Below are 25,266 nucleotides of genomic sequence, written 5' to 3' on the forward strand. Positions count from 1 at the left end.
GGACCCAGAAATCACAGATCTGCCATTAGTATTTATTCTTTGAAGATACTTTGGAGATTCATTTTCTTGAGTGGCACTGCCATGCTCATTCAGTGAAAACTCGTGGGGTATAGAAATGGAACGGAGAGTTTCAAACAGCTTTGCTGAAACTGTACTTTGGGCTCCAGACTTCACTGTCCTTAGGCATTGAAACCATCACCTGGTTTGCATTCTTCATGACTGAGGTTAACTTAAAACAAAAATGGTAGGAAAGCTTTCCTATGCTTCGGGTAAGAGACAAATTTGCTTTTGTAGAATTGGTGGCTGAGAAAGGCAGACAGGGCCTGATTAAAGAAGACATTTGTCACCACTAGCCACCAAGTTAAGTTGTGGAACCCAAAGGTGACAGCCATGGAAACGTAGATCATCAGCTCTGCTAAGTAGTTAGGGGAAGAAACATATTCAAACCAGTCTCCAAATGGGATCCTGTGGTTACAGTGAATGACCACTCCTGAAAGGGTAAAAGAAGATCTCATAAGCATTTAAAGGTTTGAAAAGAAAGTTTCACCACTTCACTCCCAAATCATTTACAGAATTTTTTTTTTTTTTGAGGCAAAGTCTTGCTCTGTTGTCCAGGCTGGAGTGCAGTCGTGCAGTCATGGCTCATTGTAGTCTCAACCTTCCAGGCCCAGGCAATCCTCCCATCTCAAACTCCCCAGTGGCTAGTACCACAGGTATGCATCACCATGCCTGACTCATTTTTTGAATTTTTTGTAGAGACAGGGTCTGCCTATGTTGCCCAGGTTGGTCTCAGACTGCTGGGCTCAAGTGATCCTCCCACCTCAGCCTCCCAAAGTGCTGGGATTACCAGTGTGAGCCAACCTGCCCAGCCCAGAAACTCTTATTTAGAAAAGAGTATCATACATGTGTGTAAACCACCATCCTGTCACACTTCTACTGTCAATTACATATTGAAAAGTTATATGCTTAGGTTAAATTGTCAACTGTCAATAGCACAAGAGAAAAGCCAGTTACTCCAGCAATCCTCCAAGCTAGTAATTAAGAGCTCAGACTACTCCAGAGTCAGACTGCACAAGTTTAAATCCTGGCTCTCCCACTTACTAGCTGTGTAACTTTAGATAAGTTGCTTAACCTCTTTGTGCCTTAGTTTCCTCATCTGTAAAATGAAGACCGGACTGTAGTCATCTCATGTTGGCATTGTGAAGCTATATGTAAAGCACTCAGAACAGGGCCTGGGACAAAATAAGTACTTGATAAATATTAAAACTATTCAGTTTTTTGGCTGGGCGTGGTAGCTTATGCTTGTAATCCTAGCACTTTGGGAGACTGAGGTGGGCGGATCACCTGAGGTCAGGAGTTCAAAACCAGCCTGGCCAACATGGTGAAACCCCAGCTCTACTAAAAATATAAAAATTAGCCAGATATGGTGGCACACGCCTGTAATCCCAACTACTTGGGAGGCTGAGGCATGAGAATTGCTTGAATCCAGGAGGCGGAGGTTGCAGTGAGCTGAGATGGTGCCACTGCACTCCAGCCTGGGTGACAGAGTGAGACTCTGTCTCAAAAACAAATAAATAAAATAAATAAATAATAGGCCGGGTGCAGTGGTGCACGCCTGTAATCCCAGCACTTTGGGAGGCCGAGGTGGGTGGATCACCTGAGGTCAGGATTTCGAGACCACCCTGGCTAACATGGCAAAACCTCGTCTGTACTAAAAAATACAAAAATTAGCTGGGCATAGTGGTGCGCACCTGTAGTCCCAGCTACTTGAGAGGCTGAGGCGGGAGAATCACTTGAACCCTGGAGGCGGAGGTTGCCCTGAGCCGAGATTGTGCCACTGCACTACAGCCTGGGTAACAGAGCAAGACTCCATCTCAAAAATAAAATAAATACATAAATAAATAAATAAAACTATTCAATTTTTTTTTTTGAGACAGAGTCTAGCTCTGTCACCCAAGCTGGAGCGCAGTGGCATGATCTCAGCTCACTGCAACCTCCGCCTCCCAGGTTCAAGTGATTCTAGTGCCTCAGCCTCCCAAGTAGCTGGGACTACAGGCACCTGCACCACCACACCCAGCTAAGTTTTGTATTTTTAGAAGAGACGGGGTTTCGCCATGTTGGTCAGGCTGGTCTTGAACTCCTGACCTCAAGTGATCCTCCTACCTTGGCTTCCCAAAGTGCTGGAATTACAGGCGTGAGCCACTGCGCCTGGCCTATTCAATTTTTAATATTTCAAAAAACCTAATGGAAACTATACCTGTGATAAGTCAACACAAGCTAACTTAAAGGTCAAGTTTTTATGCTGTGGCTGGTACTAACTCCATGGTAACACTAGCTCTCACATGCTGATCAGACACAAAACGTAGAATCACAGAATGTCAGGGCTACTTGGGTCTAGAGAGGTCTTTCAATGTAAGGCTCTCATTTTCACAGATGGGAAGATCAAGGCCCAGAGAAGTGTCTTGCCAAAAATCAATATTTGATACAGTCAACTAACTAGGGCAGGAAGGAAAAGCATGCAGGACCATGGAGAACTAACTTCTGAGGGTTAAAATCCATATGCAGAGGTTCTAAAAGAGGTCTCACCTGCTTTATTTTTCCTGAGATTGCCGAGAATAACATGGCACTTATACTGATGGGCAGATGACCAGATGAACATCATCATCCCAAGAATATGGAACCACCGTGCTTGCATCAATAGATTTTTCCCTGTTATGTAGGCTATAGGAATGAGAATTGTTAGCCAACACTAAACAATTTCACAGGCTCACGGAATTAAACAAATCATTTAGTCAGCAGAAACACAATTATCCACTTATTCCGTTCCTCAATATCCTAATATAATTTCCCAAGTACAAAGAGGGGAACCTGTTCCTCAATATCCCGATGTAATTTCCTGATGTAATTTCCCAATACAGAGGGAAAAGCCCTGTTTCTCTGGACAAAGGAGATATGTTCCTCAGCTACGGGCAGCTTCAGTTCCCCTGGCAAGAGAATTCCACACAGACACATTCTCTTGCTTCTTCTCTAAACGGTTCAAGCACGAAGTTCAGCTCCCCTACTGTGATCTACTTTCGAATGGTAAGATTCCTTTGTGTTTCCCTTGCTAAGTCCAGTTTTAAGTCTTCTTTCTTATGTTTTACAGTGAAGAAAAACACTTTCTAAGGAAATCTCTCTCTGAGCTACCATCCTGCTAGGGAGAGCCTGAAAGCAGAATGCTGACTTGACTAGCTCTGGTCAATGAAAGAAATCACTAGTGGAAAGGCTACCAGGGGGCTTTCTCAAAAGAGAGGGACAGTAAACTGCAAGATGAACAACTCAATGCCATCCAGGTCTGGATGAGAAAGAACAGTCGAGAGACTGAGTTTCAGGAGTGGAAACACTCAAAGCATCATCTTCCACTTTCTTCTCCGGCTGCTAGGAAGAAGGGAAAAACACAGACCTTCTGAGGACCTGCGGAGCAAACCACTGGCTTCAGAAAAGCAAACAGGGACTTCCCTCTGCGCAGCAGGAAGCAGTTAGCCTAGTCAGAGGCTTGACTGAAGAAACAAATGTATCCACTGATAATGGGCAAGAGCCTGAGGCTCTGGAGCCAAGGGGGAACCCTAAAAAGCTGATTCAAGTAAGAGAACCAAGGATCATGCAATTCCACATGGCCACCTCGAAGCAGGAATCCGTTAATGATAGTAAAGGACTGATGAAAATCCACCGGTCTACCTGTGTCAGTTTATTTTAAAAGCTTGTTTTATATAATCAATCTACTATAGTCTTTTAGTGTTTACAAGTTTAGCCATTTAACTACTAGGTTATATTTTTATAAGTTCAAAACAGGCTGGGTACAGTGGCTCACACCTGTAATCCCAGCACTTTGCGGGGGCCAAGGCAGGAGGATCACTTGAGGCCAGGGGTTTGAGACCAGCCTGCCAACATAGCGAGAACCTGTCTCTACAAAAATGAAATAAGCAAAATATTAAAAATACAGTTTTAAATCTGACAGGCTTCAAGAGCAAGTCAACAGGATGAAAAGTTACAGTGTCTGGAAGTTCAAATCACTAAGTCCCTTACGCTAAATGCAGACAGTTTACCTACAGGAAAAAGGATTTGTTAAGGGTAACGCCAGAATTATAATGCAGGAAAAGGGAGGCAGGTGGAAGGCTCACATTTCCTCAGTTCTACTCAGTATTTAATTATTTGTTTATTCATTAGTTACTTAAGGAGTGCCTCCTAAGCCTGGCCCTGCTGAAGGCACAAAGGATAAAGCAGGGAATAAGTCAGGCAAGATCCCAGTCCTTATAGAGCTTACATCCTAGTTTACAGATAGTCTTCTTTTCACTTTAAGAAGAACCCTGTGAAATCAGTATGTGTCAATAATTACTAATGAAGGCTGTGAGGCTCAGAGAAGCTCAATGAGCCAGATGCAGGCCCATCAAGACTCCGGAGCCCATGTTATTTCTATCACGCCCTTTGGTTGGCAAATGCCCCAATGTGTTTTCTCTCAATGAATTACTGAAACCAACTTTCCCCATATTGTCCTAAATGATCCCAGATGACCCTTGAAGGACAAGGAGGTGAAACAGAAAACAGCTTCAGAAAGGAGTGCTTAGAAAGCTATTTTTGTGGGCTCCTCTTCCTTGACTATCTACGCAGGAGGGAAGGCAGAAGTTGAGATGCAGCCAGTAGAGGAAACTCCGGCAGAGGCAGGTAACGCCAACAAACAAGAACATGCTAAAAGCTAGCAGTCACCAAGTGCTCTGCAAAGTTCCTTTAGGGGGAGAACCAGCACTGCCCACCAGGAATGACAGCCCCTTCCATGGTACTGGCTGGCAGAATGCCACCGCAGACATGCCTGGGAGGAATAAGTTCAGAGGAATCAGAGAGATGCTAGCTAAGTGGCTGGAGCCAATCAATAATTCATGAATTGAGAAAGATCGTCAATAAATCCTCCTTTAAAATCACTCCTCTAGTCAGAGGCCTTAGGTTGAGCTACAGCAACAGAGAGACGACTTTCACGGGGCACTCATACCAAAATCTAACCTGAGGAGGAAGCTCACTCACAGATTGTTGGAAATCGCTAGACCTCAGCCTGAGTTTACAAGGATGGACAGGGCAGCTGAAAACATGGAGCCCTGGGTTTAGAGACAATGGTCATTACAGACCTACGGGGTCTAGACTGACAGATACTAAGGCTGCAAGGTCAGGTTAACCTCAGCACTATAAACTCATTCCCATCACCCCAAGCGACTTGAATTCTTTATAATCATGCATTGTTTTTACAAAAATGGTAGTCATATGTGTTAGGTAATGTCCCCTCCTCCCCCCATAAAACAAAAAATCCATTTCATTTCCTTCTCGTAAACAAGGTCATGGTTTGGCTCCCCTCTTCCTGGCTAGTGAGAGCTTAGAGACTAAAACACAATTTTCACTACCACAGTACTCTTTGTCCTCTCCTCTCAGGCAGCGTCACTTGAAGAAAAGCTCTGTTGTGATGGGAACAATCACAGGAACTAAGCGGCAACAAAATGGCTCCCCACCCCCTCTGCAAATCCCAACTCCATGCAAGCACTCTCCCTTCCCTCATTTTCTTTTCTTTTTTTTTGAGATGGAGTCTCGCTCTGTTGCCCAGGCTGGAGTGCAGTAGCGTGATCTCGGCTCACTGCAACCTCCGCCTTCTGGTTTCAAGCAATTCTCCTGCCTCAGCCTCCCCAGTAGCTGGGACTACAGGCGTGTGCCACCACGCCCGGCTAATTTTTTTTTTTTATTTTTAGTAGAGACAGAGTTTCACCATGTTGGCCAGGCTGGTCTCGAACTCCTGGCCTCAAGTGATCCACCTGCCTCAGCCTCCCAAAGTGGTGGGATTACAGGTGTAAGCGACCACGCCCGGCCTTTTAAAATCGACTTGAGTCTCATCTCCTGAAATGCAAAATGCATTGGGCCTGTCTCTTACTTTTGCATGTCTCACAATGCTTAGCACAGCACAAGCCCCGAGAGCGCATCATACACCCTGGGGTGGGGAGCTCCTGGCAGGGCTGGATCCACTCACCATTCCTGCCATCCATTGGCACTTGGCTCAGCACAGTTAGGCCAACAAGGACATAATAGACAAGTCCAAAACAGTACTGCACGACGTGAATCATGACATTGGAGAAGACACTGACGTAGAGGCACTCGAAGAGTCTTCGTAAGCTGTGCAGCCACAGAAATACTAGCACTAAGAATGCAGACAGTGCCAGCTCCCCTCCTACAATTCAGAAGGCAACAGGGTCAGCATTTCTCTTCTGGGATTAATCCAAAGTTTTGTTTTTCCGTACTGTTAAGCAAAGTATTAAATCCCGTCTAACATCTTTCTTTTTGGTAGTAAGGAAGAAATGGGCCAAATGAAGTCAAGGAATTTGACTTCACTCAAATTACACAGTTCACTGTGTTACACATTTCACTGGGTTCACAAACACCCATCACTCAATTCTGCTTCATTGTGTGACAGCCTTCCAGGCTTCAGGGACATCACGGTCAGGAGGTCTGTGAAGAGGTCTGTGGGTTTCTGGTCCTGGCACTAACAGCCAGATGCAAACTGGAAGCATTCCCGGTAGCCTCTGAGTGGCCCCAGCTGTGGGATCCCCAGCATCTCAGGCACCACAGAGGCAGAGAGGGGGACAGGAACAGAAACAGAGTTATGCATTTCTTTCCACATTAAAAAAAAGAAATTATACTTTTAGAGGCATGCTGAGCCCAAGATCTACTTCCCCACCTGTCTTTCACGACCTGCCCACCAAAAAATCTGAAGAAAAGCTGGCTTTAGAAAAACACACACTTAGTTTCTCTTTTTTTCTTTTTTGTTTTTTATTTTTTGGTTAATTTTATGTGTCAACTTCTTTATTTTTGAGACAGGGTCTTGCTCTGTCACCCAGGCTAGAGTGCAGTGGCACAGTCAGGCCTCACTACAGCTTTGAACTCCTGAGCTCAAGTGATCCTCTGTCTCAGCTTCCTGAGTGGCTAGAACTATAGTCATGTGCCACCACACCTGACTAATTAAAAAAAATTTTTTTTTGTAGAGACAGGGTCTCCCTATGTTGCCCAGGCTGGTCTCGAACTCCGGGTCTCAAGCCATCCTCCAGCCTCAGCCTCCCAAAGTGCTGGGATTTTAGGTGTGAGATACTACGCCCAGTCACTTAAAAAAGAAATGAGTCACGGCCGGGGGCGATGGCTCACGCCTGTAATCCTACCACTTTGGGAGTTGGAGGCGGGTGGATTGCCTGAGCTCAGGAGTTCGAGACCAGCCTGGGCAACATGGTGAAACCCTGTCTCTACTAAAAATACAAAAAATTAGCCAGGCATGGTGGTGTGCACCTGTAGACCCAGCTACTTGGCAGGCTGAGGTAGTAGAACTGCTTGAACCCGGGAGGTGGAGGTTGCAGTGAGCCAAGATTGGGCCACTGCAATCAGCCTGGGAGATAGAGCAAGACTCTGTCTCCATTAAAAAAAAAAAAAAAAAAGTCTCACATACACACAAACACACACACACGCATGCACACCATAAAGATGCAACTTAATTAACTTTTACAAATTAAGCCAACCAATCCCACCCATGTAACAGCACCCAGATCCAGAAACAGAACACTTTAGGAAGCTGAGGTTGGAGGATCGCTTGAGACCAGGAGTTTGAGACCAGCCTGGGCAACACAGCAGGTCCCCCATCTCTAAAAACATTAAAAAAAAAATTAGCTGGGCATAGTGGCGTGCACCTGTAGTCCCAACTACTCAAGAGGTGGAGGAGGGAGGACTGCTCGAGCCCAGGAGTTAAAGGCTGCAGTGAGCTATGATCATGCCACGGCACTCCAGCCTGGACAACAGAGTGAGACCCTCTCTCTTAAAAAAAAAAAAAAAGAAAAAAACGAAACAAACAAAAGAAACAGGCTGGATGCGGTGGCTCATGCCTGTAATCCCAGCACTTTGAGAGGCTGAGGCAGGCGGATCACAAGGTCAGGAGTTCAAGACCAGCCTGGCCAACAGAGTGAAACCCTGTCTCTACTAAAAATACAAAAATTAGCCAGGCATGGTGGCGCATGCCTGTAGTCCCAGCTACTCAGGAGGCTGAGGCAGGAGAATCGCTTGAACCCGGGAGGGGTAGGTTGTGGTGAGCTGAGATCAGGCCACTGCACTCCAGCCTGGGCAACAGAGCAAGGCGCAAGGCTCCATCTCAAAAAAAAAAAAAAAAAAAAAGAAGAAACAGAACACGAACAGCACCCCCTAGTGTAGGCACGACCCCTCCCCCAAACTTCCCATGGGGAACAACCCCTATCAGCACAGATTAGCTTTGACTGTTTTTGTATTTTAAATGAACTAAAACTTAGTTTTAACTCCTTAGGAACAAGTTAAAGCAAACAAATAGAATTCCTCATATCCTCACAACCAACCCTCCAAATACCAAAACACCCCAGTCAGTCTCACAGTAAACAAACGAAGAGATGAAGTTTTAATGAGTGGAGTGAGATCCACTGACGTAGCCTACCCTCCCAAAGAGGATGTCCACGGGTTTGCTCTTTTTTTTTTTAGATGGAGTCTCACTCTGTCGCACGGGCTGGAGTGCAGTGGCATGATCTCAGCTTACTGCAACCTTTGCTTCCTGGGTTCAAGCCATTCTCCTGCCTCAGCCTCCTGAGTAAGTGGGATTACAGGCACGCGCCACCACGTCCAGCTAATTTTTTGTATTTTTAGTAGAGACGGGGGTTTCACCATGTTGGCCAGGCTGGTCTTGAACTCCTGACCTCAAGTGATCCACCTGCTTCAGCCTCCCAAAGTGCTGGGGTTATAGGCATGAGTCACTGCCCACTGTTCCCGGCAGGGTTTGCTCTTTTTTTTTTTTTTTTTTTTTGAGACGGAGTCTCGCTCTGTCCTCTTAGGCTAGAGTGTAACGTTACAATCTTGGCTCACTGCAACCTCCGCCTCTTGGGTTCAAGCAATTCTCTCTCCTCAGCCTACCGAGTAGCTGGGGTTACAGGCATGTGCCAGCACACCCAGCTAAGTTTTGTATTTTTAGTAAAAACGGGATTTCACCATGTTGGCCAAGGTGGTCTTGAACTCTTGACCTCAAGTGATCTGCTCACCTCAGCCTCCTGAAGTGCTGGGATAAGAGGCATGAACCACCACACCTGGCCGGGGTTTGCTCTTCTGATTGTCAACTTTTGCAACCAGTTTCTCTGGTTATACAGAAAAGGATTGTTTCTAGGTGGTTTGGCCACTGGAACAAAGGACAGAGATGAGACTAGAACAATTTGTTTCTAATTCTGCCCCTCACACTCTGCCTGACCTTAATTGAGGACATTTCATAGTTTTCACCTTCAATTCTTTATTTTAAAAACTGTTCTGGCCGGGCGCAGTGGCTCACACCTGTAATCCCAGCACTTTGGGAGGCCAATGCGGGTGGATCACCTGAGGTCAGGAATTCGAGACCAGCCTGACCAACATGGAGAAACACCATCTCTCTACCAAAAATACAAAATTAGCTGGGCGTGGTGGCACATGGCTGTAATCCCAGCTACTTGGGAGGCTGAGGCAGGAGAATCGCTTGAACCTGGGAGGCAGAGGTTGCGGTGAGCCAAGATTGCACCATTGTACTCCAGCCCGGGCAAGAAGAGCGAAACTCCATCTCAGAAAAAAAAAAACAAAAAAACAAAAACCGTTCCATATTCTTCATCCTGATGCTGAGGATGGCAAACTTAAAGGCTATTTTGTAATCGTCTGTTCAACAACTGTTTAGTCAATTTTATTATACTACCAAAGCCTCACAGCATAACTTTTTTTCCATGTTTATCAAAAAGTAATTTTTATTTATTTTATTCATTTATTTATTTATTTTTTTGAGACAAAGTCTCCCTCTGTTGACCAGGCGTGGAGTGCAGTAGCTCAATCTTAGCTCATGGCAACCTCTGCCTCCCAGGTTCAAGCGATTCTCCTGCCTCAGCCTCCCGAGTAGCTGGGATTACAAGCGCCTGCCACCACACCCAGCTATTTTTGTATTTTTAGTAGAGTCGGGGTTTCACCACATTGGCCAGGCTGGTCTTGAACTCCTGATCTCAAGTGATCTGCCTGCCTTGGCCTCCCAAAGTGCTGGGATTACAGGTATGAATTAAAAAGTAATTTTTTTTTTTTTTTTTTTTGAGACACAGTCTCGCTCTGTTGCCCAGGCTGGAGTGCAGTGGCCCGATCTCAGCTCACTGCAAGCTCCGCCTCTCGGGTTCATGCCATTCTCCTGCCTCAGCCTCCCGAGTAGCTGGGGCTACAGGTGCCCGCCACCACGCCCAGCTAATTTTTTTTTGTATTTTTAGTAGAGACAGCGTTTCACCATGTTAGCCAGGATGGTCTCGATCTCCTGACGTTGTGATCTGCCCGCCCTGGCCTCCCAAAGTGCTGGGATTACAGGCGTGAGCCACCGCACCCGACAGAAAAAGTAATTTTTAAATCACATTTCTGGAGTTCTAAGTCATGAGTTTGGTTGGAACAGTATAAATGATAAATGTTTCCAGACAAACCTGACAGATCCTAAAAGCTTTCCCCCTTTTGTGTAAAGACTTCTTTATAAATTTATCAACAGTACTAAAAATACCAGAGGGAGGGCAGCCAGTTCTGCACACAACACAGCACTTGCTGGGAAGTCAGGAGCGCTAACTCTTGGCTCTGTCTCCTTCTCAGGGAAGGGCTTAGGGACATCCTTTTGGCCATCCAGCAATGAACCGTGCAAAGCTCTTTTTTGCCCTCATCCTCCACTTCCCAGGCCCTTCTGAGGAGGTGCCGAGAGAGGAGACAAAATGCCAAAAACTGCTCCCTTGCAGACAGGAATGACAGAAACGGGATGCAGCGTTGTCATAAGCCCAGGGAGTCCTTACCCTGGAACTGTGCCGCCCCGAGAATTCTGAGCAAACCATGAAGCCAGCTTGGAAAAGGTGCTCCCAGGAACAGAGATTGAGTAAGGCACCAAAGCAGGAAGCCATTCCACAGCACTGAGATGATATAAAAGTGGGAAAAATATCTGCAAAAGGAAAACAAGCGAGGCAATAATTAGGGTAGATCCACTTCAAGCTCTTATACGGGAAGATTATTTTTAGTTTCTCTGTCTTTCCCCACCCCTCCATTCCCAAAGTATACCTTTGCTTTTTAATAGAATCTGAATCCTATAGGTGGTCAGGTTCTTAAAATTTCCTTTCAAATAACGGGACCAGTTAACTTTCAGGAAAAAGAGGCCTCTCTGAGGTTAACAAGAACACAACCAACTGTGTTAAACTTAGAATAAAGTTTAGTTAGCAATCTCTCTGATTGCTGGGTAACAGAATTGGACTCAAGTTCCCAAAACGGAGGCTGCAGGCCCTTGCAAAGAGAACCTAGACTGTGCTAAAACAAGCTAAATCTGTGAAAGATTTTGATTTCTATATCCCAAACAATATTGCAGTAATAGCCACACAACTGTTACACATGATTTGCATAATCGCAGACACTTGGGGCTAGAGGAAGTAAAAGATCTTCAGGCATGACTCAGTGTTTTTCCAAATTGGGTTGACCTAAATTACTTTTATTATAACATGACTAATACTACAATCATAAAACTAGGTATTAACTCCTTCTGGTTATAATTCTCAGACAACTACAGGGCCTATTTTGCAATCAACACATCTACAAACTAAATACAAATAGGACCACAAAACCAGTGCAATTGAAATTAGCGATGTTAACTTAATGCGAAAGATGATGTTGATTTGCTAAAACAAAAAAATCACCTAATATGGCACAAAGGCCTAGGGCCTAGCAGGTTCTTCTTCTTCTTTTTTTTTTTTTTTTTGAGACAGGGTCTTGCTGTGTTGTCCAGGCTGGAGTGCAGTGTCGTGATCACCACTCACTGCAACACTGACCTCCCAGGCTCAAGCGATCCTCGCACCGCAGCTTTCCAAGTAGCTGGGACCACAGGCTTGTAGTAGTCCACCATGCCTGGCTAATTTTTAAACTTTTTATAGAGATGTGATCTCCCTATGCTGCCCAGGCTGGTCTCAAACTCCTGGGCTCAAGAGATCCCTCCCACCTTGGCTTCCCAAAGTGCTGGGATTACAGGTGTGAGCCACCATGTCCAGCCCCTCATAGGTTCTTTTGAGGTCTGTTTATGTATACTTTTCTATTTTTTTCTATTCAATCTGAAACCTTTCTGACTCTATTGAGTGCCTGGCGGTCATCTGGCTTTCCCTGGTCTTCAATGCATCGTGCATATATTAAATCCCACTCCTTCTTTTCTTTTTCTCATTAGTCTGTGACAATAAAAGACAACCTGGAGCCAAAAGAGGATTAAACATAATCGCAGGGGCTCCTCCAGATGATCCAGAATGTGCTTGTAAGAGAATGCACAGCCCCGGAGATCATGCCTACAAACTCAGTCTGATAAACTCTGATCCAACCTGATCATTCCATGGCAACCCACTCCACTCTGCCAATTACTGTTAGCAAATTCTATCACTGGCCAGGCATGGTGATGCATGCCTGTAATCCCAGGGCTTTGGGAGGCCAAGGTGAGAGGATCCCTTGAGGCCAGGAGTTTGAGGTTATAGTGAGCTATGATTCTGCCTCTGCAACTCCAGCCTGGGCAATAGAGCAAGACCCTGTGTCTTAAAAAATAAATAAATAAATAAAATTCTATCACTGGATTTGCCATCTCTGGCCACACAGAACAAGAATTTTAATTCCACACAACATCTCTTAAACTATTTGAAGAGAGCCATCCTGTGATTCCCAATTGGGATCTTCTCCAGGCTCAAGAGCCTACTTTTCACAGAAGTTCATGCATCAAGGTCAATCGCCACCTGTGGCTACTGATCTTTGGTTATACCACAGGGTCTTCCTTAAGACACACTTCCCACAACTGACCCCAGGTATGGTCTGAGCCTCGTGGAGCACAGTGGAAGGTCAAGAACATGCTGTTCTGCAGGCTCCCAGGAAAAGGCAGGAGGGATAGCTTCTGAAGGACAATTTCTGGACCAGCCACTTTACGTACTTAATTTTTTCACAAATATTTACTGAGCACTTCGAATGTGTTGGGCAATATTCTAGAAGCTGGGGACTCAGCAGGGAGTAAACAGACTAGGTCTCCGCCTTAATGGGAGTTTACCTTAGAGTGGGGAGTCAGACGGTCAACAACTAAACCTGCAGACATCTAGCATAATGCTGGGTCAGGGGACAGAGGGTGCAGAGGGGAGGCTGTTCTGGATGGATGGTCAAGGATGGCTTCTCTGGAAGTGACATTTGGCTAGAATGAGTCATCCCTGTGGATTTCTAGGGGAAGAACTTTCTAGGCAGAAGAAATAACAACTGCAAAGGCAATGAGGTGGGTGTATATTAGGGGTGTTCAAGGAACATTAAAAGACATCTGTACATTGGCATGGCCAAGGGCGAGGGTAGAAGGTGAGGCAGGAGTGGGAAGAGGACATGAAGCCTTGTAAGGCCACTAGCTTTTATAATGGGGAGCCATTTGGGCAGATGAGTGACGTGAGGTAGTAATTTATGTTTTAAAAATCCCTCTAGGCTACCCAGGAGGCGGAGGTTGCAGTGAGCCAAGATCGCGCCATTGCACTCCAGCCTGGGCAACAGAGCGAGACTCCATCTCAAATAAATAAATAAATAAATAAATAAATAAATAAATAAATAAATAAAAAATCCCTCTAGCCTGAGCAACATAATGAGGCCCCATCTCTACTAAAAAAGAAAAGAAAAGAAAATAAATTAAAAAATTAGCTGGGTGTGATGATGCATGCCTGTAGTTCCAGCTACTCGGGAGGCTCAGGCTGAGGCTGCAGTAAGTGGTGATCATGCCGCCACAGCACTCCAGCCTGGGTGACAAAGCGAGATTCTGTCTCAAAACAAACAAACAAACAAAACCCTAAAAATCTCTCTGGCTGATGGACAAGTTCTGGAGATAGGTGGTGGTGATAGTTGGATAACAAGATGAATGTATTTAAAGCTACTTAACTATTTAAAAAACATTAAAAAGGTAAAATTTAAGTTACGTGTATTTTACCACAATAAAAACATTTTAAAAGGCAGCAAAAGAGGCCGGGTGCAGTGGCTCAGGCCTGTAATCCCAGCACTTTAGGAGGCTGAGGTGGGCGGATTACCTGAGGTCGGGAGTTCGAAACCAGCCTGGCCATCATGGTGAAACACTGTTTCTACTAAAAATACAAAAATTAGCCAGGCATGCTGGCACACGCCTGTAATCCTAGCTACTTGGGAGGCTGAGATAGGAGAATAGCTTAAACCCAGGAGGCAGAGGTTGTAGTGAGCCAAGATTGCACCACTGCACTCCAGCCTCGAAGACTGAGCAAGATTTTGCATCAAAAAAAAAAAAAAAAAAAAATGGAGGCAAAAGAAAGCATTAGTCATATATTTCATTATTATTTAAGTGAAAAAATATCCCTCTGGTAACGAGGTAGAGAATAGTCTAGTTGTGCGGGTAAGGGGTGCCAGGTAGAGCATGGCAAAAGTTAAGATTATTTAGTTCATCTTCATAACAATTTTATGAAGCTTATGTGGTTATCTTTGTGTGGCAGATGAGAAACCCAAGACTCAGAGAGGTTAAGTTACTTATTCAATGTCACACAGTAAGTGACAGCCCTGCTGACTGTGAAGTTAAAATCATACTATTGTGCTTTCATGCAACCTAGGCATGCCTGAACTTGCTTTTCCAGCCTTATGTTACACGTACCAATTTATATCAAGCCTAAAGTCAAGCATATCACTCAAGTGGGTTTTGTGTAAGTTGCTAAGCTACACCGTGCTGTGCTCTACTTGTGTCATGGTGTCTTTCATTCACAGGCATATTGTGTTGCTTTTCATTCCCACATTTTGTTTTGCTTGCCTGATTTCCCTCTATACATTTTCTATTCTTTTTTTTTTTTTTCAGACGGAGTCTCGCTCTGTTGCCCAGGCTGGAGTGCAGTGGCACGATCTTGGTTCATTGCAAACTCTTCCTCCTGGGTTCACGCCATTCTCCTGCCTCAGCCTCCCGAGTAGCTGGAACTATAGGCGCCCGCCACCACACCCAGCTAATTTTTTGTATTTTTAGTAGAGACGGGGTTTCACCGTGTTAGCCAGGATGGTCTTGATCTCCTGACCTCATGATCCACCCGCCTCGGCCTCCCAAAGTGCTGGGATTACAGGCGTGAGCCACCGCACCCGGCCTATACCGGTCTTTAGAACAAGTCATAGCTCTTGTTTGTTTTTAAAGACCCAGCTTGAGCCTCCAAAAGCCAATCTAAAATCTTCACTGCGTTGTTTTGGACACTCTCCTTTTTTCCTCCTTTGGCACTTTGCTTACTTGTAGCACTGTTGTCCAAGCCCTTGTAAGCAGGGGTAAGGTGATCCTTATAGGATAATACAAGGTGCTGAATGAGCACTCCTTGCTTAACAAACATTTGAGTGCTTACTTTAAATCACAACTGCTCCAGGCTCTGGGGATACAACAGCAAACACAACAGACAATTCCTGCCTTCATGGAGCTTACACATGCGTACGCGCGCACGCACGCGCGCACACACACACACACACAGTAAATTTTATAGCATGTCAGGTGATAACTGCTACTGAGAAAACTAATGCAGAAAAGAGGAAGGAGGAATGCTGGGATGGCAGAATTATAATATCAAACACAATAGACAGGGAGGGGCCTCACTGAGAAGGTAATATTTGAGTAGAATTACAGGAAGTGAGGGGATAAACCATGTGGCTATCTGGGGAAAGGCCTTTCCAGGCAGTGCAGGTAGGAGAGAGAACTAGCAGAGAGGCCCTCAAACCTGGAATAGAACCAGATGGGGCAAACTAGAGACAAAGTCAGTAAGGTAGTGGGAATGAGACCATGAGGTCTTGGGCTTTTACTGTGAGTTAGAAGCTACTCTATGGTTTGGGGCCTAAAACACAATCTATTTTTAATATTAATACATATTTGCTGGCCGAGCGCGGTGTGTCAGGCCTGTAATCTCGGCACTCTGAAAGGCTGAGGGCGGATCACCTGAGGTCAGGAGTTCAAGACCAGCCTGGCCAACATGGTAAAACCCCATCTCTACTAAATATACAAAAATTAGCCAGGTATGGTGGCACACCCCTGTAGTCCCAGCTCCTTGGGAGGCTGAGACACGAGAATCACTTGAACCCAGGAGATGGGAGGCTGCAGTGAGCCCACATTGCGCCACTGCACTCCAGCCTGGGCAACAGAGCAAGACTCCATCTCAAAACAAACAAACAAACAAAAACTATTTGCTGACTGCTGGAACAGACTCCAGGCCCCAGACAGAGGTGTTATGGGGTTAAGAAGGGGAATTAATGTTTACTGAGTTCTGGCTAGATCCCTGGCCCTGTGCTAAATGCTTTAATGTCACCACCAATGAGACCAGCAGGTGCTATTGTGTCCAGAATTGGTTCCTTCTGGTGGGTTCTTGGTCTTGCTGACTTCAAGAATGAAGCTGTGGACTCTCCCAGTGAGTGTTACGGTTCTTAAAAATGGTGTGTCCAGAGTTTGTTCCTTCAGATGTTCAGATGTGTCTGGAGTTTCTTCCTTCCAGTGGGTTCGTGTTGCGCTTGACTTCAGGAGTGAAGCCGCAGACCTCGGCAGTGAGCGTTACAGCTCTTAAAGGTGGCGCCTCCAGAGTTGTTTGTTCCTCCAGGTGGGCTCGTGGTCTCACTGACTTCAGGAGTGAAGCCGCAGACCTTCGCAGTGAGTGTTACAGCTCATAAAGGTAGTGCGGACCCAAAGAGTGAGCAGCAGCAAGACTTACCTTGAAGAGCAAAAGAATACAGCCTCCTCGGGGTAGAAGGGGACCCCCAGCGACTTGGCGCTGCTGGCTCGGGTGGCCATCTTTTATTCCCTTATTTGGCCCCGCCCACATCCTGCTGATTGGTCCATTTTACAGAGTGCTGATTGGTCCATTTTACAGAGTGCTGATTGGTCCGTTTTTACCAAGTGCTGATTGGTGCATTTACAAACTTTTAGCTAGACACAGAGCACTGATTGGTGCATTTTTACAGAGTACTATTGGTACGTTTACAAACCTTTAGCTAGACACAGAGCGCTGATTTGTGTGTTTTTACAGAGTGCTGATTGGTGCATTTACAAACCTTTAGCTAGACAGAAAAGTTCCCTAAGTCCCCACTCCACCCAGGAAGTCCAGCTGGCTTCACTTCTCACTATTATGCTAATACTCTAATGCACACCATCACCATCTCTTGCCTGGACCACCACAGTAGCCTCTTATCCAGTCTTTTCCACATGATGGCCAATCATCCTTTAAAACATAAATCACACAATGCAATGCCTCCCCCTCCCACACAAAGCCCTCAGTAGCTTCCACTCACTCAGAATAACATCCAAATTCTAGCATAGGCTGCAAGGCCCTGGCGAGCTACTGTTTCCCCCACCCCATCCATCCTTCTATGTTGTCACTCACGCCCACTTCAGTCTTGCTCATGATCAAATAACCCTGCTGGATTTCCTCTAAAGCACTTACAGTCATCTGAAATTATCTGGCTGGTTTTACAATATTTATTGACATGTTACTGTCTGCCTTCCTAGAAGATAAGCTCTAAGGAGCCTAGAATGATTCCTGGCACACAGTAGGTATCTATAAACACTGGTTAAATAAATGAATGAGAGAAGGTAAGCATCTCTTCCAAAGTTACTCTCAGAGTAGGCATCCAGTTAATCAACAAACAAATTAAACCTCAAACCACTTCTTCTCATTCATTCAAAACACACTGACCGAGGTCCTTATTACCAGTCAGGTGTTAAGCTAGGGATATGGTAGCAAACAAGACAAATATAAACTCATGAAACGTTTACAGTCTAGAGCAGGGGTTCTCACCATTTCTCCATCATGGACCCCTTCGGCAGTTTCGTGAAGGCTACAGCCCTTCTGAAAATATTATACAAGCACAGGAGTGTGGTGTGACCATGGGGAAGCAAAAGAAAACAAGGAAGTATGCGACCATGAAGTGAATGCTTAGTCTCAGGGATCAGAGGCTTGCAGAAAAGGATAAATTAAAACCTAAAAAGAAAGAAAAGAAGGATCCCAGCGTGTTAAAGGAAAGAGAAATTCCCCAACACCCCACCTGCTTATTTTTCCAATATAATACACAGCTGGGCCCACCTTACCACATCCTCATTGATACCAACCTTTATCAACTTTTCCATAAAAGCCAAACCAGACTTAGTGCAGTCAATGATGGACTGTCTGTATACCAAGTGTATTCCTTGTATAACTGATTGTGTAATGCCTGAAATTGAGAAATTGGAGCAGAAGTATGGAGTGGCTCTAAGGATCACCAAGGATCCAAGATTTGAAGGATTACCATGTACACACAAAGGAACCTAAGCAGATGACTCTTAGTACAGAGAGTAATTCAGCATAAGTTTTATATTGTGGCCACAGTTGACCGGGACCTTAAAAGAAGAATCCCTAAGATTCCTGGAGTTCCTATCATGTACATTTCTAACCATAGATACAACATTGAATGAATGCCAGATGATTATGGAGCCCCTTGATTCTAATTCTCATAAGACACAGTTCCTCTGCCTTTCTTCAATCAGCTTTCTCTTGTTGCCAGTTCATTACACATGCAAGAGCATGAATTATTATTCTGTTGACCTATTTGCTCTATTATGAGCTGAGGATGGTTAAATATGCTCACCCCCTTTTTTTTTTGAGATGAAGTTTCGCTGTTGTTGCCCAGGCTGGAGTGCAGTGGCACAGTCTCGGCTCACTGCAGCCTCTGCCTCACAGGTTCTGGCGATTGTCCTGCCTCAGCCTCCCGAGTGGCCAGCTAATTTTTTTTTTTTGTATTTTTTGTATTTTACGTATTTTTAGTACAGAAAAATATGCCTCAGCCTCCCACGGTGCTGGGATTGCAGGTGTGAGCCACCGTGCTTGCCCTGCTCACTTTTTGATGCTGTTTTGAAATTGATATTTTGTCTCATAAAAATGTTAGGCCAGGCCAGACACGGTGGCTCATGCCTGTGGTCCTGGCGCTTTGGGAGGCCAAGGTGGGTGGATCATCTGAGGTCAGGAGTTCAAGACCAGCCTGGCCAACATGGTGAAACTCCGTTTCTACTAAAAATGCAAAAACTGGCCAGGCATGGTGGCACGTACCTGTGTTCCCTGCTGCTGGGGGGCTTAGGCAGGAGAATCGCTTGAACCCGGGAGGTGGAGGTTGCAGTGAGCCGATATTGCGCCATTGCACTCCGGCCTGGGCAACAAGAGTGAAAACCTGTCTCAAGAAAAAAAAAAAAAAAAAATTTAGGCCAGGCACATGGTGACTCACGCCTATAATCCCAACACTTTGGGAAGCCAAGGTGGGCGGATCATCTGAGGTCAGGAGTTCCAGGCCAGCTTGTACAACATGGCGAAACCCCATCTCTACTAAAAAAACAAAAAAAATTAGCTGGGTGTGGTGTCACATGCCTGTAATCCCAGCTACTGAGGGTGCTGAGGCAGGAGAATCGCTTGAACCCAGGAGGTGGAAGTTGCAGTGAGTGGAGACTGCACCACAGCATTCCAGCCTGGGTGACAGAGTAAGACTGTCTCAAAAAAAAAAAAAAAAAAAATTTAATGATGGTCAAAAGGTACGAAATCTCAGACAGGAAGAATATGTTTTATGCTTTTTTTGATTTACGTTGTACAGTGTGTTGCATATACTTAATAATGGAGTGTTATACATTTCAAAATTGATGTTCTCATCACAGAAGTGTATTTGAAGTATTGGATATGTTAACTAGCTTGATTTAATTATTCCACATTGCATCCACAATTTATGACATCACTTTGTAACCTATAAATTTATACAATGATAAACTGTCAATTTACAAAAAAAAATTATACAAGCATAAAGTAAAATGCAGCAGGCTTACAAAGGAAACCAATTATAGTGACATACAAGTAATGCAACTACTAAAAAACAAATTTGCAATATAGTAATATGTGTATTTCTTTTTTTTTGAGAGGAGTTTCAATCTTGTCACCCAGGCTGGAGTGCAGTGGCGCGATCTTGGCTCACTTCAACCTACACCTCCCAGGTTCAAGCTATTCTCCTACCTCAGCCTCCCGAGTAGCTGGAATTACCGGTGCTCGCCACCATGCCCAGCTAATTTTTGTATTTTTAGTGGAGATGGGGTTTCACCATTTCGGCCAGGCTGGTCTCCAACTCCGGACCTCAGGTGATCCACCCGCCTCAGCCTCCCAAAGTGCTGGGATTACAGGTGTGAGCCACTGCACCCAGCCTGTAATATGTATACTTCTTAATGTGTCTACTAACAAGATCTAGTGATGAAAGACTACAGTGTTCTCATAACAAGGAAAACAGTAATATTTTGAGGTATCATCAATACTCTTAATGTAATATAAAAAAACTATCAGAGAGTTACAGATACTGCTAATTCTACCGTAGTTTGTAGATTATATTCATAATTAAGGCAATGCTAAATTTCAGCTAGAGGTTAGTGAAAATAAAGACATAACTTTCTTTCAATCCAAGTTTGCCCTGAATTCTATCCACAGATCCTCTGAACCTCCAGTTAATGCTCCCTGGACTTCGGTGGGGAAAGTCTGGGCAGCTCTTTTTGCCTCTATAGCCCAATTCAATTCCAAAGCTTCGATACCATTTGGAATCATTTTGAAATTTAAGAAGTTCTTCTACATTCACTGTGCAACCCAGAGCATCATGATACATGTTCGAGGTCGCCTGTTTATTCAGAGTTCCTGGGAAATCAAAACTCTAGGAACCAAAAGGAAAACAAAAAAAAGCAACCATCACCTTAATTAAAAAAAAAAAAAATCTACCAGACAGGAGTCATGGAAACAAACATTCCAAGAACCAATTTCAGGTTTTACTCTTGCCTCCGTAGGAAAGAAAAAAATCCCAAACAAAATTACCTACATACTGCCTTATTTGCAGAAATGGGATTTACAACTGCCTATTTCTAACTGTAGCAATTATGAACTTATTTTCATTTTTAAGAGTACTGCTAGAGGGCTGGGTGCAGTGGCTCATGCCTGTAATCCCAGCATTTTGGGAGGCCAAGGCGGGTGGATCACTTGAGGTCACGAGTTCAAGACCAGCCTAGCCAAAATGTTGAAACCCCGTCTCCACTAAAAAATACAAAAATTAGCCAGGCGTGGTGGTGTGCACCTCTAGTCCCAGCTACTCAGGAGACTGAGGGAGGAGAATTGCTTGAACCCAGGAGGCAGAGGTTGCAGTGAGCTAAGATTGAGCCACTACGTTCCAGCCTGGGTGACAGAGCAAGACTCCATCTCAAAAAAACAAAACAAAAGAGTACTACTAGATTTTGCACAGGAAAAATATTCACATATAAAGTATCAAGGTTAACGTTACCAAATGATTTTAAATTTGGATTAACCAAGATATTTACTAAATGCTACCATCTGGGATAAATCCATTCTCACTTAATCTTTCACACAAATTGAGCTTCACATGGTACAAGATATTTCCCATGAAGTATACCAGAGGATAAGAGCTTGGGATTTAAATTCCAACAGGCAGGGTTCAGGTACCACCCTTGCTAGTACTAGCATCATTGCACAACTGCTATCTTCTAAGCTTGAGTCTGCATGTGTGTAAATGGGAATAATGACAATAACATCTCCCTCACAGGTCCACTGTGAGGATTAAATAAGGAAAGGCACGTACTCCTTAGTAGTCATCACATAATCATATATGTAAACATTTAATCAATGGTGGTTACTATTTATAAACCAGTAAAATCTCTCCCACATGCTCCTTAGCCATTAGCACATTTTTTTAATGATAAAAGTGATAAGCATCTTGTGAATGAAGACATTTTGGAAAATACAGAGACGTATAAAAAAGAGGCCATAGACTCTTACCTCCACCCAACTCTAACTATCTGCCTATTTCATATAAACAGGGGTATAAAATTTAAAAAGAGAGTAATACATGTATTAATTTTTTGGAGACACTGCCAGTTTTGATGCAAGTTATCTTTTTTTTGTCACAATAAAAATGCCTTTCATTATTGGTCTGGATGTTTTGTACCTTCTCCAGTACTAAAAGAAATGTCTGTTTAAATTTAGAGAAGGAGGGGAAGGGCACTTGAACACTATGGGAGGTTCTACTGTAGAATTCTGGAAGAAGAAAAAGGTGTAAATTATTTCACAATACAGTAGAAATTACAGGAAGTCCAAACAGAACCAACGGTTACAGTAATGAATAAGAAAAAGGTACCAAGTCTCTTTCTTGGCTGTCATGTAATAACAGACTTGAGTTGCAACAGCTGGGGTGTATGCAAGTTCAGGGGATGATTTTACACGTGCCATTTAATCCAGGTACACTAGACTAGTACCTTTCTCAAAACTCAGAAAATAAATTGCTGTGAAGTATAAAAGGATTCAACCCTGATTACAAATGGGATAACAGGTAATTTTTGCTTAAAAAGAGCCTCTAGGAAACAGGAGGTTTGATCAATTTGTTTCATGAACTTCTACTTCTTCCCTTTAGGGTGCCTCAGAATGACCTAGTTCTCCCTTCTCTGTGTTAACACATGACACATCTTTCTCTGACAGTCAAAATTCGCAGATTATCCAAGTTTTAGAAGCCAAATTATACTTGTCCCTTTGTTGCCTGCGGACCTGGGGCACTGCCTATGAGTGTTTCAAGCGACAACCCAGATGTTTTTAACCTTAAAAAAAAATTTTTTTTTTAAATACAAGGTATTTCTCTGTTGCCCAGGCTAGAGTGCAGTGCCATGATTATAGCCCACTGCAGTCTCCAATGCCTGATCTCAAATGATCTTCCTGCCTTCATTCTAAGTAGCTGGCACTACAGGCACACGCCACCAAGCCCTGCCAATTTTTTGTATTTTCAGGAGAGACGGAGTCTCACTATATTTCCCAGCCTGGTCTCGAACTCCTGAACTCAAGCGATCCGCCTGCCTCAGCCTCCTAAAGTGCTGGGATTACAGGCGTGAGCCACTGCGCCCGGCCTAAGATGCATCTTAAGGGGCACTGTTCTATTTCTACCATCTCGAATAGTATTTGGCCAACTCTTTCCAGCTATGTCCTGAATTTAAAGTGGAAAAAGGAGAAGAAGAAAATTATAACAGGTCTCTATTTAAACCCTGACGATTTAATCCTTCGCTGAACTGGGTTACAGAATTTTTCGAAAGTCAAATGGAGCTTCGGGACGGGCCTGCCTATGACGTGCACCTTGGGCCACCTTCCCCAGGGGCACCTGCCAAGGTGCAGGTTAGGGCGACTCAGTCCTTTGTCCCCACTGCGAGGGTTGGGAAGAGAAACGGGGGAAGCCGAGGCCGAAGAGCCGGCCTAACTTCATTTCCACAAATGATTCCCGGTGACCTCAAGTTAGAATATGAGCCACTGGAGTGCAGGGGACGGGAAAAAGGAGAATTTGGGGCAAGGGGGACTTCAATTTGCCGCCTAAATTCGCATGACCAGGCCTAAATTCGGATGCGTTGCCATTTCCCACAGGGAAAGGCTCCGTGCGGCTACCAGTTCACATTCCTCCAGCTGAGTGCAAGCGGCTCCGCTCTCCCTCGGCGTCCGCGGACACCCGGGCACTGCTCCCCGGAGCCACGCAGCAGCCGGGGCATGGCCGGGGCCAGGCCGAGGGAGCGCCGTGCTGCGCCCGGGAACCCGCCAGGGCCTCCCAGGCCGGGTCCCGCCTCTGCTGCCCCCTGCCGGCTGCCCGCGAGCCGGGGCGCCCCGAACTCTCAGCGCCTTGACCACCGCGGCTCGGGACCGGGGCGCGGTTACCTCTTGGGGACATCAAAGGCTCGGCAGGCGGCGGGGCGCGACGGCTCCCCACACTTGGTTTTCCCATAGCGGATCAGGTCCTGGAAGATCGCGCAGCCCGGGAGCAGGCCGGGCGGCAGGAGCTGCAGCAGTAGGGTCAGCAGGAAGGCGGCGGTCAGCGTGAGCCACACCGCGCGCAGCGGGTTCAGCGCCGAGTGCTCGGCCTCCGCCCAGGGAGCCATGGCCCGCGTGCCCGCCTTCCGCGCTGCTGGCGCCCCCACCGCCCGCTAGCCCGCGGAAGAGCGGCCACTAGCGCGCCGCGCGCCGGTCTCAGCCTAGCGGGACGTCGGTGACGCGGCGCGGGGCGGGGACGCGCAGAGTCCCTCCCGGACTCGCCGCTCAGCCGCGGAGGTCCTTGGTCCTGGTCGCGCTGGCGCTGGGTGGTCGCTCGCAGTCCCTAATCTGGGCATGGGGATTCTTAGATGGAGCTCCAGAATATGATTCATCAGAAGCAAAGACGCAAAACAGACGAGACCACGTGTCTGCCACTCTTATCAACATTATCTCCAAAGCGAAAAATGGAAAACTTACATGTTGCATTTTAGTTTATTTAGCTAAATTATGATACACTGACATGTTAGAATATCATGCAGTCATTGAGAATTATTATGACGAGTGTAGAAACACGGAAAGCTGTTTAGGAAACAATATGTGAAGTGAAAAACAAAACCAACCATAAAAATACATAGCTATGATTGCAAACAACTATATTAATATGAATGTGTGTATATATGGATAAAGAAGGCAGATCACACCCAAAAATGAATAATTATGTTAGGATGCTGGAAATGTGTTGGATATGTGTATAATGTAAACATGTAGACAAGTAATTGCACATAATAATAAAAATTATAGTGGTAAAAACTGTGTTTAAAAAACAGCAGTCGCTTACCAATAGGGTTACAATCCTTAGAAGCAAAGTTTTTAAATTCCATCAGCTGTTTCCTGTAACATTTATCTCAGGTAGTGACAATGCTATTTATTGACTCACTGATTTTAAACAACACTGATTTTATTTACTATAAGTGAAAATCTAGCTCTTTTAAGTATTTAAAAGTCTTTAAAATGTTAATTCTGAAGTATTGTATGCCTACTGTATGACGGGCATCATTTTGGATACTGAGGACAGAGGGGTTTACAAGATAATTGTCACTGCTTATTTGGAGCTTACATTTTTGAGATTGGGTGGTGGGTGAGAAGTGGAAGAGGGGAGAGGTAGCTAACTCATCACCCTTACCCCAATGAGATACCCGATATGTGTGTTGAATAAACATCAGGGTGGGTAGGTTAGTGGGACTTTGGACTGTTAAATGAGCAAGCTTTTAAAGTTTTGCTTCTTTGTGCAAAAGACACCTAAGGCTTTACCCGTCCTTTGACAGCCAGGTGATTAAGGATGGTTAAATTGGCATTC

General features: G+C 45.0%; 1 protein-coding gene, 1 long non-coding RNA gene and 1 pseudogene across 3 annotated transcripts in view; 2 read left to right on the plus strand and 1 right to left on the minus strand.

Moving 5' to 3' along the window:
- The window catches only part of LOC103783341 (uncharacterized), a 29,036-nt gene extending 25,328 nt beyond the window's left edge, over positions 1 to 3,708 (plus strand). For both annotated transcript variants that reach the window (XR_010111979.1, XR_004671112.4), the window contains one exon: positions 3,146 to 3,708. This is a non-coding gene — a long non-coding RNA (uncharacterized LOC103783341). The remainder of the gene's footprint in view (positions 1 to 3,145) is intronic.
- Positions 12 to 24,151, minus strand: SRD5A3 (steroid 5 alpha-reductase 3). The gene is made up of 5 exons (XM_008954221.4): positions 23,817 to 24,151; positions 10,881 to 11,023; positions 6,041 to 6,238; positions 2,587 to 2,721; positions 12 to 490 (listed from the first exon to the last, which is right to left on the minus strand). Exons 1-5 carry the CDS (start codon positions 24,035 to 24,037, stop codon positions 231 to 233), a joined length of 957 nt encoding a protein of 318 aa, XP_008952469.1. The 5' UTR covers positions 24,038 to 24,151; the 3' UTR covers positions 12 to 230.
- On the plus strand, positions 17,966 to 19,277 carry LOC100987816 (rRNA-processing protein FCF1 homolog; annotated as a pseudogene).
- Positions 24,152 to 25,266: the final 1,115 nt, after the last annotated feature.

Source organism: Pan paniscus, chromosome 3 (assembly GCF_029289425.2).
Source record: "Pan paniscus chromosome 3, NHGRI_mPanPan1-v2.0_pri, whole genome shotgun sequence".
NCBI classification, from domain to species: Eukaryota; Metazoa; Chordata; class Mammalia; order Primates; family Hominidae; genus Pan; species Pan paniscus.